Below are 14,808 nucleotides of genomic sequence, written 5' to 3'. Positions count from 1 at the left end.
ATCTTTGAGGTATGTGAAAGAGCCCCTCCCTGTAAAATGGGGTTGTGAAAGTGAGTGTCATCTTCATATGAGTTAGAAGTCAGACTGGCCGGGATAGCTTGGTTGGTAGAGCGTCGGGTTCGCGTCCCTTAGGTTGCGAGTTCGAACCCCGCCGGCCGAAGATTCCCCGCGTGCTTGGGGGCTGACGCGCGTTAAATCTGTCGTGGTCACAAAGTCCTCCATGTCGAGAGTAATACCATTGGGGGTACTGGATCAGGGGTGATCGTTCTCTGATTCTGGTCTAAATTACGATCTGTGGCTGAGTGAATGAAATGAGTGAATGAAGTCCGCCCAGTAAAAAGGGTTGTGACGTGTGTGTAGCTAAGTCGTGGCGCTACTATAGAAACAAGAGGCGCCCCCCCCCCAGGCTTAAATCCGCTGTCTTCGAACAGCTGGCTTGCCATAAGAAACACCAACAAGAAGTCAGACTTCTGCGCTCCTGTGCCCCGGGGGCTTTAACCTCAGAAGCTATTGCACAAATTCGGCTTAAATCGCTAACTTCGTAAGCGGGCTTGTATATAGCAAATGCCGTAAGTAACAACAACATAAATATTTCTTCTCGGAGTCGCGATTATTATTATAATCATATAATTAAAACGATGAAATGTATTGTTGATAAATGTATTAAAATTATAAAGGAAATTGTAATGAATTGTAAGGAAATGAATTTGATATTGGATATAAATTGATCAAAATTATTTTTTTTTAAGTTTCAGTTAGAATTTTAATTATAAATTAAGCAAAAAAATTTCCATTTTTCCATCATGCGTCAAGAAATATTTCAGATCATAAATTATCTTTACGTCATCATGAAATTAAAGAAAACTTGAATGATATCAATTTCATTTTTCTTGCACATTTTTTCTCGGGTCAAGAGGGTCAATACTTGGGGCGAAAAGTCAGATACTTCACAGAAAACAATCCCTGGTTTGAATCCCTACCTGAGGGTGGCCCTTGATAAATTCTTCAGGTCGGATTCATTATTTCCATTTTTGTTCTATTTTCTACATTTTTGCTGATTAAAGTTACAATGTATTTCTAATTTGATATGTATTAAAAGCAATATAATGATCTTAATTTTTTATTAATACATATGATTTTCAAACTATTATACAAGATTTAAAATTGAAATTAAATAACATTTACAATGAAATACAAGACTATTTACATCTTTTCTGATTGTATTAAAATAAAATCAGTTGAGATACGCTTTTATCTAAAATATTATTCGGTGAAAGAAAAAAGTAGAACTTGAGCATTTATTTCTTTTGAAAAATAAGAGCATTTCTATAAAAATCGTTTCTTCTTCAATCGAAAAAGAGACAAAATCATCGTTATCGTATTTTCAAAACCTTCTTCTTTTTTCGTCACAAAATAATAAAAGTAAAAGTAAAATGACGTATTTTAACTTTGATTCATACTAAGAGAAATCAATTAATATTTTGACACACTTATTAACCTTGGCCCTCTGGTCATGCCACTGATTTAGAACAAGTTTAATGGTTGAATAAGCATGATCGTTATTTCTCTGCTTTGAACCTTGCAGAAAGGTTTACGATAAACAATCAGTCGCAGCTGCAATTTTTTTTTTTTTTTTTTTTTTTTTTTTGTATTGCGCGTGTTGTAATGTAAATGTTTCAAGAAATCCAATAGCTGCCAAACTATATAAATTTAAAAAAAATAATGGATCAAAATATTTTTAAATGATTGCATAATTTACGATTGATACATCAATATATTGATTGGATTGAATTGGAATCAATATATTGATTGGATTTCCCGCATAAATTTTGGAAATATAAAAAGCTGCTTCGAAAATTGAAATTAACAAAGTTATATAATAATGAAAAAAAGAAAAAGTTTTCAATTTTGAATAATGCTGATTCTGTAAGCTGTAAATAAGTTGAATGACATACAATGTTCTATTGAAATAATTATATGAATTACATATATATAATAAAAGTGATAAATTCAATCTTTCTGCTAATCTCAAAATCTAATTACAGTATTTTTACAAATGTCTTTAATCTTCCAATATGGAGAATCTAAATTACTGACCAATAATTCATTAATTTCACGTTCATTAGTTCACTGTTCCTTGTACAATAAAGTTGTGAATGTATTTCCCATCTTTTATTTTTGTTTTAGGTCTCTCCATAAGGCTCTCGTCAATGAACATGGATACACAATATTTCTTATGCATTGTCTCTGAGACGGAAATTTCTGCCTAATTCCTAGGAGCAATAATAAAAGATATCGTTCAACGGTAAATTCTTTTCTTATTTTTGAATTTACGTATCTACTTAAAATGATACATGCATGATATAATAGTAGTAATAAAAGCAATTTGCCTCATAAAGATATTTTTGTAAAAAAAAATAAGATAAAAAGTTTAAGAAATAAAAATAAATCAAAGATGAACAACATTAAAAATAATAAACAATACGATTGAAAATTAAAATTGATGCAATAAAAACAATTTTCTAATATATTATAAAATCTGCAGTTATTTAAAAAATATTTAACATAAAATTTCAGATGTTAATTACTAGCTAGAAAAAATTTTATTTTCTTATTTTAAGAAAAATATGCAATAGATATTTAAAATGAATGACTTAATGAGATGTTTAAACATTTCAGATATGGATCGAAACAAATGAAATTAAAGAAGTTCTACTTTTGAATTCATGGTTCGATAACTCAGAAGTAATCATCTCTCAGATTTTAGTCAGAAGATTAAGAAACAATGTCAGAAGGAAGAAGTAGACTGAAAATGAATTTTTTTTCAAAAACCAACAAAAAATATGCGATCTGTTAGTCTTGATTGCAGATTTTAGATATCACGGAACTCAAAATATCTTTTTGTCTTTCTCAAATTTTTTTGAAATTGGACATGACCCATTGTATGGTCTTGTCTTCAAGAAAGTAAAATCCCGCATCGGAAATCCAGTTTAACAGAACAGCTGTGTAAGTGGGTTTAAGACATGTTAAAATTGCTGTTGTGGGCCATGATGGGAAAATAATTCACACAATGTTGCATCATGGGAAAGTGGGAAAAAGGAGTACCAGTTCATGTGTGGTTCTCATCATCCAAAACTCCCCACCAAATGGAGCAAAATTAGGAAGTCCGTTTCAAAATAGCTTTGGCGCACTTCAAAACGCGACGTGAATCTAATTAAATTAAGCCTCCGAAATTGGGGACCTCAGTTCTCATATTTGTTGAGAGAGGGTCTACAGCAGCAGTTCCCAAAAGGCCTATTGTGTCCATGGCCTATTTGTGGGCTGTGGAATGGACTTTTTATATTTGTTTTAGGTGCTGCTTTTTGACATTTGGAGAAGAAATTAAATTGATCAGAGATTCTTTTGAAGAAGACTATATAATGATGGGGGGATATACCATCAATTGAAAAAGATTCGTTAATAGAGCTAGCATATATTCAGACTGTAAAATCGTATTTTAAAACAATAACATTGATCCTATTCTGGATAAATATTCAACAACAGCATCCAGACATTTGTCAAACTTACACTGAGACATCTGATGGAGTTTTGGACTACTTTTTACTTTTATTTCCCGAATTTTGTTACTACAAATAGACTATTTGGCTGTTTATGTAGAATACCATAGGTTTCCAAGTTTCCATTGATATTTTGCTAACAAAGTCACTGCCAATTCTGATTTGAATTTCGTCCAGCTCATTGTTCTTGATTTTGTTTACCTAATGTTAAAATCCCTTTAAAAAAATTCAGTGAATACATGTCAGACAATTGGGGCAATTTGGGAGGTAATAGTCACAGCAATAGCTAATGCAGGAGCGTCATTCGATTTCTCTCTCACTTCATGTCCATTACACTATTTAAATAGAGAAAAGGTTATAGTTGAATGGCACGAAGAATTGTTATGTGAAATCGTGGCTCCTTAACTTTTTTTAATTATTTATAATAAAGATGCAGAAAAGATCTCAATGTAGAAAGTTACTTGAAACTGAAATTGCCAAGTTTTATTATTAGTATTCTGAAAAGAGACAATACCAGAGATCGATTTGATTTTTTTTAAAATTTTGAATCTTGTTTAGGGATTTTTGAAATTTCTTATATTACGACAGTTAACTAATAATAATAGAGTTATTTGTTTTATAAGTGATATATCTTTTATCCTTTTGTAATAAGCTTTACTAATTACAGACATATAAATGTATTATATACATATGTTTGTATTTGGTTACTTGCAACTTTAGCTAGTGAACTTAAAAATATTTTTCACATGATAGGTGGTTCACAGAATGAAATTTATTATTGAGCGATTCGCCAATTTGGCTCCTCGAGTAATCCAGAGTTTTAGAATGGCAAATAAGGAATGTTTAACGATTTGAGGGGACTGTCACGGAGTTATTGAACACAAAGTTCTTAACCTCCGGACATAACAGGTGAATAGAGTAATTTTATGGCAATGAGATTACGAGTAAATATCGAATGCTAAAGGGAAGCAAATTGCACCGAATATTTATCAGCGATTTTGGAACGATTAAACATTAGACTGCTAACCAGAATTACATTTTGTAATATTTAATAAATATGGCATAATTTTCGAAATATGAATATTTTGTGTAATAAACTGAGGCTTTACTTTCAAAATATTTTTCTTTAAATGAAATTTCTACAATCCGGCGCTGTCTGTAATCAGGTAAACATCTGGTTCGATTTCGCTTGGATTATTGACAGAACTACACACGAAATTTTTATCACATATACATTAATGAATACTTGCATTTTTTTTATTTAAATCTTTCAAAACATGACATAAAATATTTTATACAAATCTAATTAAATCGGGATAAGAATAAATTTAATGCTGTATTTTGAGTTACAGAAAATTGACAATTCAATTGCTGATTTATTGTTTAAAGCTTCGTTCCAACGACCAGTCGCCTTTATAGACGAGGCACGCTTTCCCCTGTTTTCCCTCTCTTGAGGTTTCCTGGGGTGCTTTGATGCCTGTCTAGTTTACCGAACTGGACAAACATCAAAGCACCCCAGAAAACCGCATGAGGGGGTCGGGGGGAGGGGGTGAAGCGTGCCTCGTTTGTAAGGTGACCGGTCGTTAGAACGGGGCTTAGTGGCGCCATTTTAAACATCAGTCATTTAAACGAGATCTTTTTTTCCACTGGTTTGGAGATTAACTGTTCAAAAATATAGCAATATTCATATATGGAAAGTTAAGACAAGAAAATGTGATCTAAAATTATATAATTAATTTAAGTTAATACAGACTTGTACTTTTCCGACTAAAAAAAGTTTTAAGGATTAATCATTTCAAATATTTTAAAGATATTTTACTTCCCATTTTTTATCATAGTGACACTGTCTCTCCAAACACTTTCTTAAATACACCTAATAAATGTATTTATTGCCCTCCCTTTGTATAAATTTGTAACCTTGGGCAAGGTCGTGAATTCTACAAGCGTTCAGACTTTTATTTTCAAAAACGAAGAGTTGTGTGCTTCGGATTATAGTATAGAAAGCCGGTACTTGTATATTAACCGCATGCTACTGGCGAACAGTACTTACAAAAGATTGATCATTGGCATAAAGCTAGTGTTTTTAACTGAATTTGGCATGCGATATTTGGCGATTAATTCTTGAATGCGGTTAATACACAATTACCAGGAAATTAAATATGTATTTTTGACAACTTTTTTCCTTGTCCACTTAAAACTAAGATTTGGCCCAGAAATGCAACTGTAGTCGCAAAATACATACCAAATTTCATATGTTATGTCATTAGGTTTCTGGATTATCGCGTTAAGATGAAAATATTCTATATTTTATAAGGAAAACTATACATTATTTTCAATATAAAAGTACAGACGGACAGGCTGTTAGGAACTTGACAAATTTAGTTCTACATGCGATGCGGATCTACATTTCAGATGCTAAATCTGTGTACCAAATTATTATCTAATTTTTAATATTTTGTAGTTGTTCACTTGTACTTCGAAAGTCGGACAGACAGACAGACTATATGTGCATAGATTTCTTTCACAATTCGATAGATGTTTAAAAGTTTGGAGCAGAGACCATACCTCAAGTTTCATCTATGTAGCTGCAGCGAATTTTGATTTTGCGTCTTCATACATAGACAAAGAATTCAAAAAAAAAAAAAAAATCCAGATTCAAGAAGAGTTGAAACGTGGAGTTCGTCAAAATTTCTAGTTCGAATTTTTGAATAATTAATACTTTATATTCTTAGTTTACGCGGAAGTGAAAAAAGATAGAGAAAGCACTGTTCGTGAAACTTTTAAATTCCTGAAGTGTGTCTTAAAAATATTTTGCCGCAAACAAATCTTTAGTTTTTAAAATGCTTACTTTGGATTTAGCCTTGAAAACATTTTTTTCCCTTCCATTTCATTTTGGTATACAAATAGTTCTTTAATTTTTTTCGCATTGTTCAATAATACTTTTCTTAAAAAAAAAAAAAAAAAAAAAACCGGACGCTTTTTTGTATCAAGAAAATAGTTTATTGTAAGCAAACGAGATATTTTATTTGGCTTATGAATTTCCATAAATGAGAGTCAAAATAATTCGATCTTTTCTGCCTGAACTTCTTGATCTACGAAATATATTTATTTCCAATTTGTGATGTTTATTATTATATAATAAAAGGAACAACTGAGATATTGAAATGTTTCTAAATGACTTTGTTTATTAAATTATTTAATCTTTCACTTAATTACAAATTGAAATTTAAAAAAATTAATAATTCAATTCGTCATTGTATGGGAGAGGTTTAAATTTTTTTCAATTACTAGAAAGTTTGTGCCAGAAATAAATTACAGAGGGAGTAATCATTCAAGAAAATGGAAACATCGTGTCAAATATTTTATTCAAATCTTTAATATTAGGGGTAAATTTTTAAATACTTAACAATTTATGAAACCAAACTAGTGAAGATCCTATTATGATTTTCTGGTTTAATTACTTTAATTCATAATGGAAAATTAGTAAATCTAAGGATGGTGTTTTATAATAATGTAAAGTCAAAATTTTGTTTTCATATTTTAAAGCTGTTTATGTTTTTTGATATCTATTGATAATTATTCAAATAAAATAAATTTTCAGAGCATCAAGATACGTAAGGAATTATTTTTGTGAAAAATTGACACTATGAAAAGTTGATTTTGTTTTATATCTTTTTTTTAGCAGAGACTAAAACATACATAAGAAACTAAAATAAAATAAAAAAATTATATGAAGTCAAATAATTTGGTCTATTAACTCTTTTTAAAGCAACATCGAAAACTTTTTATCATGATTATGGACAATTAAACTTAAAAATATAAATTAGACATGATAAAAAGTGATACCTAATTTTTTAAAACTGTTTGTCTATCAAATCCAAGTCTTGATTAGAAGTTAAGATAATTGGGATTGACCTCATAATTTTGAACCGTGACTAGATTGTGATATACGTGCTTCAAACTTGGATTATATTAGTCAAAGAATATTTGAGCATGAAAGATTTAACGCATGAGTCATATGTGTATAAATGGTTGTTTCATCTTTATTGGAATGAGATTTTGAAACTACAACTAGTTTCAGAGCAACCAACCACCGTGATCTTCAATTAAAATTTATGTAGAACAAATTCTTAAAAATATAGGATAGTCGCTAAATATTTCTGTGATTACAAAAAAAAAAAAAAAATACTGTTAAAAAACTATTATAATTTAGCATCTAGTTGTTTCAGTATATTGTAAAGATGATTATAAAAATTTTAATAATATCATTGATGTCAGTAAATTTTAATGTGAGCTCTCTTAGTAGCTACAAGAATACTGTTGAACACTTGGAATACTGTTCAAGGCAGTATTCCAACTCCAGCCAAGTATTGTCCAACATTTCAGCTGTCCCACTGGACACAGCATCTGTGATCCTAAGTTTGAGAAATTAAATATTTCAAACTCTTTATCCTTTAAGTAAACAGAAAATTGACACGGACCAGTAATGGTCGATTTTGTGTTGTGACTCATGGCACTTCAGAAGTCCACTGACAGTTATCTGTCAGCGATTTAAGCCGAATGAGCGTCTCTTGTTTTTTCAGTAGCGCCAACAAAAGCCAAGAGTACGACTTAGCTATTTCATGCATCATATTCCCTTGAATAACCCCTTTTTACAGGGGGACACATTCATATACCACACAGATAGAACACAGAAGAACAACCATTCCCGAACGGGACTCGAACCCGGGACGCCCAGATCACGGGAAAGAACGCGCTATCCCTATATCAGAACGCCGGCTGGTCGATTTTAATTTAGTGAATCAATAAATACATTGAGTTTTTCATTTATTGACATAAGTTTGGTAACAAACGAATATAAAGATCGCCATATCTGCATCAATTGCAATATATGATGCATTAAAAAATTAAGAACAAGTCTACTTCATGGAAAAATTTTACATAATTATTATTCAATAATTCTTTTGCAATAATTTTTTTTGTAATTAAGAAAATACTTTATGATCACCCTGTATTACAATTTATATGTTTTACAGATTTTTAAAAAATCTCGATTAAGTGGTAGCTATCTGGCATCAGTTACCCTTATTTCATCAACAAGATCTCAATTTTAGAGAAAAATTTCGATTCATTTTCGATTTAATGGGCTACTGTATCTTGTGATACTGTCTTGTTTTCAAACTAGTAGAAGACCCGATTCCACCATGTCAATTGTCCTTGAATTTTGTAATTTTGTCATCGAGGATGAAATGTTTTATTGAAGTTTTTTTTCTTATATATTGAAACCCACGCTAAAGTACCCAACCCGTAGGTTGTAAGAGTATTTGAAGCACCATAAGCATACAATTCTTTAAGGAAAACTCTATTCGACTCTTATACAGCGATGCAGGTTATTGCAATCAAATAGCTGACATGATTCGAACATTTTTTGAATAGATTTCAGTCGAAATCTGATCTTGGTTCAGAAATTCGACAGTAAGTTGCTAATGGGACATTAAAACAATGAATCAAATCAATAATTCTCGGTACAATGATTAACTAACGAAATATAAAAAATCTATTAATCGAATGATAAGTCTAATTTAGTAAGCATACTTTACTTTTATATCTGAAATTGTAATATTTGACTACGTTATAAAAAAATTATGATATAGCATCGTTTTTATAATTTAATCTGATTTTATAATAACGAAGACAGGAAATTATACACAACCATATATAAAGAATTATTTATACTATTTATATCTCATAAGACATGTTAGTATGTTTGTTAACGAATACAAATACGGAAGTGCATTAGAAAAATGAGAAAAAGAAATAGATATACTCAAAAATATACGAAAGGAAATATTTATCTTTGATCTAAATGAATGTTGGCTTTACAATTCGATTTTAAATAAGGTAATGCTTGCTTAATAAAGTTTTGAAAAATAAAAATTAACTTAAATATGCAGTGAATTTGAATGCATATGTAAATAACATTGTTAAATCCTGATAAAAATGCACAAACCTCGATTTATATTACATTTTAATAGAAAAATTTTAAGTTTGACCCATTAAACAAGTAACCAATAAATCATTCAGAAATCAATATATTCAAAATATGTTTTTAAAATTATTTAATCGCATGCCAATCAAGTATAAAAAACGAAAAAATATTAAAAAGGGCGTTTACCTATCATTCAGAAATTCAATACATTCAGCGTATGTTTAAAAAATTATTTGAACACATGCCAATCATATAAAACAAGGAAAAAGAAACATTAAAAAAGGGGCATTAACCTATTATAAATTTTGAAATATCTATGTTATTTGACATCTTAAGGTCAGAATAATACTTGCATATACTTTATTTTTCATTTAAATCAACAAACATATTTAGTAACAGTTGCTGTTAAAAAGCAAAATAAAAATATAAACATATACAATCAGAATTTATGCAAATGGAAAATGCTATTGTTTAGCTTGACAACAATTGTTGATAAAAAAATAACCTAAAATTATAAAATAATCTACTTTTATAATTTAGATTACTAAAATCTTTGAAGAAACAAGAATTTCCTGCTAAACCAGCTCAAAAATTTCTGTCGTTATAAAAGATCAAATATAGAAAGAACATTTATACATTTAACAACGTCATTCATTTTAGTCTCAATAGGATGAAATCCAGTCATTAGCAGAAACCATTGTACGATATTTTTATAACATAGCTAAATATTCTGAATGTTGTACCGTGTTGTAAAAATATCGTATCAATATTACAGGGCATCTTACACTGTTTAAGTCTAAAAATATCGATGATTAAATGATGATTTTCTAAAAAGAATAAAATAAAATTTTTAGAATAAAAAAAAATATATTTTCACTTACATATTACTAGAGCAGCTAATAGGCGCACAGCATTGGGTGGTGGTGTACAAGTAGAAAACATTGGTTCCAATATATAATTAGCAAAAGTCAATGCTGTTATGGCATTTCCACCTGGTACTATAATCACTAAGGCTACCCATAAGAACAAAAAAGCTGGCAATGGTCCAAATGATTCGAAAATGTATGCATAATCTCCACCTGACTTGGGAATAGCAGTTCCTAACTCAGCATAGCACAGCGCGCCAATTGTTGACAGGAATCCACACAAACTCCATACGATGAGAGCAAGTCCAATGGACCCTGTCTCTTGTAAAACACCTCTTGGTGAGACGAAGATACCCGATCCAACAATAATCCCAACAATTATAGCAATTCCATTGAGAAGTCCAATTTTTTTCTGCAATTCAATGGGACCGCCACTATTTCCATTCGCTACTGTTCCACCTTTTCCCATGACTGTCACAGAAAAAAAAAAATGTTTATTAAAGAAAGAGGACGAGTGTTTTCTAAAAATAAAGCTACAAAGAATCGATTGCCAGAAATTTTGCGTTCTGTTGTCCCACTTGCATAGTTGAGCGACCCGAGACGATGTAAGTTGAAAAAGCGACAGAGAATGTGATATATTTTCTCCCTACTCTCTACGACAGCAGTTTTTGAAGTTTTCTTTCAACCGGCAGTTGCTTCACCACGCGTTCATCGTAGTACAGGGTTGCTTTAAATGAGTGCAGTTGGTCTGGCTGAATGTGTGGCGCGAAGTGATTTGTTTTGTTTTGCTTTGGCATTGCTCGTCTCTCGAGAAAGGCTGGGGTTTCCTTTTGTAATTACGTTCCGAATAAACAGAATTTTTGTTTTTTTCCCGTTTCTTTGAAATGCAGTTTTAAACCTTGGCAAGTTAACAAACCATTTCTGATGGTTTAGTTTCTTCGAATTTCGATGGTGCCTTACATTAATTTATGGTTAAATTAATATTTGATTCGAGAGTACATACAATGGATTGATTGCTTGACTTTGATCAGAAATTTTTACTGGTTTACATTTTTAAACTGTACATTCCCAAACATAGCCGCTGGGAATGAGCTGATGAAGTGAATTCTTTCCTTTGTTTTTCTTTCTTTCTTTTTAATCACGTTGAATCAGCTAATACTAAATATAAAATATTAAAACGTGCAATGTTGTTTTCTATCACTCATTTATTGATTGAATCTTCTTGAGATACATTATTTTGATATAAACACACATATCTGTTTCATTCATATAAATTTATAAAAGCATATTGAAGTATCTATTTGAAATCGCGAGCATCCTTTTATAATTGCAATAAAAATTTTTTATTAATATTTTAAAACAGAAGAAAACCATTTCTTATAGAAAAAAGGAATTAAAAATTAAATAAAAATACTTAATCATTTAACCTTAATTTGGAATATTTTAAATAAAAAAATTTAATCAAATTAAAAATAATTTTTTAAATTTTATTTTTAACAATTTTTTAAATGCAAAAGTCGCATTTTATTTTCTTGTGTAGGAAGTATAAAAAGGATAATTATCATAATTTCAAAAAAAAAAAAAAGTTTATTTTTCTGAATCGATAATTTGGATAAATAATATTTGTTATGTAGTCTTTACACAAAATTTATAGGTATATATCGAATTTTGGAAGGAATTTGTCATTGCGAATACTGTTTATTTTGATTTTTTTTCTCTCTGTTTAGATATGAACGCGATAAATTCATTAAAGTACAGACTAGATGAATGAAAATTGTAACCAAAATTTTAAATATTTATCCAATTATATGCAAATCTGTAAGCAATTTGATTATCTGTCAGTTGATCTAATCCTATGTACGCGATTGTGAGAACACAGCAAACTATTCAAAAGAAGTTGCTTTTTTTTTTACCAAAACAACACATCTGTGTAACATTTTAAGAGAATTTCATTAATATGCAAATAATGAGTTATTTTGTAAATATCATGATAAATTAAAATATTAATGAGCTAGATAAATGCAATTTGGAAAGAGCATGATATTAAAATTGTAAATATGTATCAAAGTTTGGACACGATTAATAATTAAAAAAAAGTTTCAAAGTGGTTGCTCTATTCTTTTTTTAAATTTGGTAAAGTTAAACTCAAATCATGCCATAAGGTATAAAGAATTATTTAAGAAATATAAGTAAAAAAACTTTTTTGGATTACTTTTTTTTTTTTTTTTTTACTTTCTTGTATGCGAAGTATAGAGTAAAATCGTCTATATAAAGTATATAGTAATCGTCAAAAAATTCGAATTCGAGATTTTGACGAATCCTCCCTAAATATCCACCTGTCTGTCTGTCTGCGAAAAAAACAAGCCAAAAAACGCGTTGAGCTAGATAGATGAAATTTGGTATACAGGCTTAAAACCATTTGGTACATATATTTAACATATTTAGTATATGTTTAATCTATGTACCGAACCTTGTTTTGAGCGAAATCCAACAAGGTGGTGGTGGTGGGGGGTGATCGTCTGTCGGTCTGTACTTTTAGAAACATGTAAACGCGATAATTCCTAAACGCAATGACATAAATATATCAAATTTGATATGGGATTTTGTGATTGCAACGTATCTTTGTATGAAGTTTTTGTTTAATTGGTCGAGAAAAACGTATCTAAAACACAAATTTGATTTTTGAATAGGATTAACAGCATACCAGGGATTAATCGCGAAAACACTCGCCAAGATCACACGATAGATTCAGTAAAAGTACTAAATTAGCGCCAAAGTTAAATATTTCGTAATTGATGTACGCCATTACCATGCAAGGCGTTTACTAAGATAACAACTTTATTAGAGAGTATGCTAGAAAGTTTTGGCGTCCGCTGGTTTCTTTTTTTGAAAATTTGTTATTAATTCATTCTTATATTTTAAATCAGAAATCACCAACAAAACCTTGAATATTTTTAATATGCAATAAATGTAATTGATTTCTCAACTGCTAAAATCATTTGTATTTAAAAATATTTCATCATAATTATGATTGTATTAAAAGCAAAATGAAACGTGCGAGGTCTGCTTATTTAATTAAAAAAAAGAAAAAAATCGTTAAGTAGAAATGATCAGATAAAATAAAACAATCCTGTGAACGTAATATTTGTTGTGGTTGATTAATTATTCTTAAATTTTTAATCCATTTAATACAGATAAACATTGGCTGAACTTTTGTAAAAAAAAGATTAAGATTAAATGACTTTCTCAAACAAATATTTTTTTTTCTTTTTTGCTTAACTTTCGATTAGTCATTGGCTGTTATACAAGACTGAGAATTAAAAGCGAATTGCATATTCATTTAAGAAACTGATTAATTTTTTTCTTCAGTTTTCAATAATTCTTCTGTGTAACAGTTATTTGGAAATCTCCTCCTTTTAAAATATTTTTTATTAAAAAAATTGCATTCTTTTAAAAAATATTATTTGAATGATTCATTCATTTACTCAACTCATTTTAAACTTACTTTCAATTTATTTCATTTTCAATCAGGTGGAACATTAAAAAGAAATTAAAGGTTGTTCATGTACTAGAAATTATAGGCTTGATTAAATTTGATATTATATTAATCGAAATAAAAATCAACTAAAATCTGGAGTCTATTTTGTTTTTATTTAAATACCAATGAGCACGTGCACCGAATTATATACGAGGGTAAATACTTATAAAACCATGAAGGTAAATTTAGACTTGTAGATTTTCTGCTGAGATATTTAGAGTGTCATAGAATTCAAGGCATATGAAAAGATTATCTCTCCGTTCGTTTATTGCGTTTATCAAAAGGCTACTTATCTTCAAATCTTTTTTAACCAGTTAATCGAGAGTGATGAAATATTTCAATGAAAAACGAATTAAATATGATTACCGTTTAGAAGGTTAATAATGTCTTATACAATTATGCATTACAATGATGTATCAAAAATTAACAACATATATTGAGAAATTGTTTCATCTCAACGCATTTGAGTATTCTATGTCCCTCCACTTTTACTTTCTCGTATGCGTAATATAGAGAAAATACTAAAATGTAATCGCCAAATATATAATATATAGAAAATATATAATACTATAAATATAATCGCCAAAAAGCCAACTTGAGATTTTGACGAATCTCCACGTTTGAAATATTCCCAAAGTGCGAGAAGCACAGTATTGGCATTATGTCTATCTGTCCGTTTGTCTATCTGTTTGCGAATATGATTATTCAATTTCACTTTGAGCTAGACGGTTGAAATTTGGAATATGAACTTTACACCAAATTTGTAGATTTCTATCAAATTTTGAACGAAGGAAGTTCACCTGTCTGGTTGTTCAAATACTAGTGTCCTTGATACCTTCAAAGCATAGACAACTAGAT

At 29.7% G+C, this 14,808-nt stretch overlaps 1 protein-coding gene and 1 long non-coding RNA gene across 3 annotated transcripts in view; one reads left to right on the top strand and one right to left on the bottom strand.

Annotated features, from left to right (window-relative positions):
- The window catches only part of LOC129971129 (large neutral amino acids transporter small subunit 2-like), an 88,914-nt gene extending 77,758 nt beyond the window's left edge, over positions 1-11,156 (bottom strand). The window contains exon 1 of the mRNA XM_056084625.1: positions 10,428-11,156. Within this exon, the coding sequence (XP_055940600.1) occupies positions 10,428-10,881 (454 nt within the window). The 5' untranslated portion in view covers positions 10,882-11,156. The remainder of the gene's footprint in view (positions 1-10,427) is intronic.
- The window catches only part of LOC129971131 (uncharacterized), a 74,535-nt gene that overhangs the window by 50,732 nt on the left and 8,995 nt on the right, over positions 1-14,808 (top strand). Inside the window, exons 2-3 of one of the 2 annotated variants that reach the window (XR_008784764.1) lie at positions 2,188-2,305; positions 2,680-3,369. This is a non-coding gene — a long non-coding RNA (uncharacterized LOC129971131). Of the gene's footprint in view, positions 1-2,187; positions 2,306-2,679; positions 3,370-14,808 lie in introns of those variants that run through there. The other variant, XR_008784765.1, reaches the window with a different exon arrangement.

Source organism: Argiope bruennichi, chromosome 6 (genome assembly GCF_947563725.1).
Source record: "Argiope bruennichi chromosome 6, qqArgBrue1.1, whole genome shotgun sequence".
Lineage (NCBI taxonomy): Eukaryota > Metazoa > Arthropoda > Arachnida > Araneae > Araneidae > Argiope > Argiope bruennichi.
The sequence above is the reverse complement of the archived record's forward strand: the minus strand, read 5'-3'. Positions and strand labels throughout refer to the sequence as shown.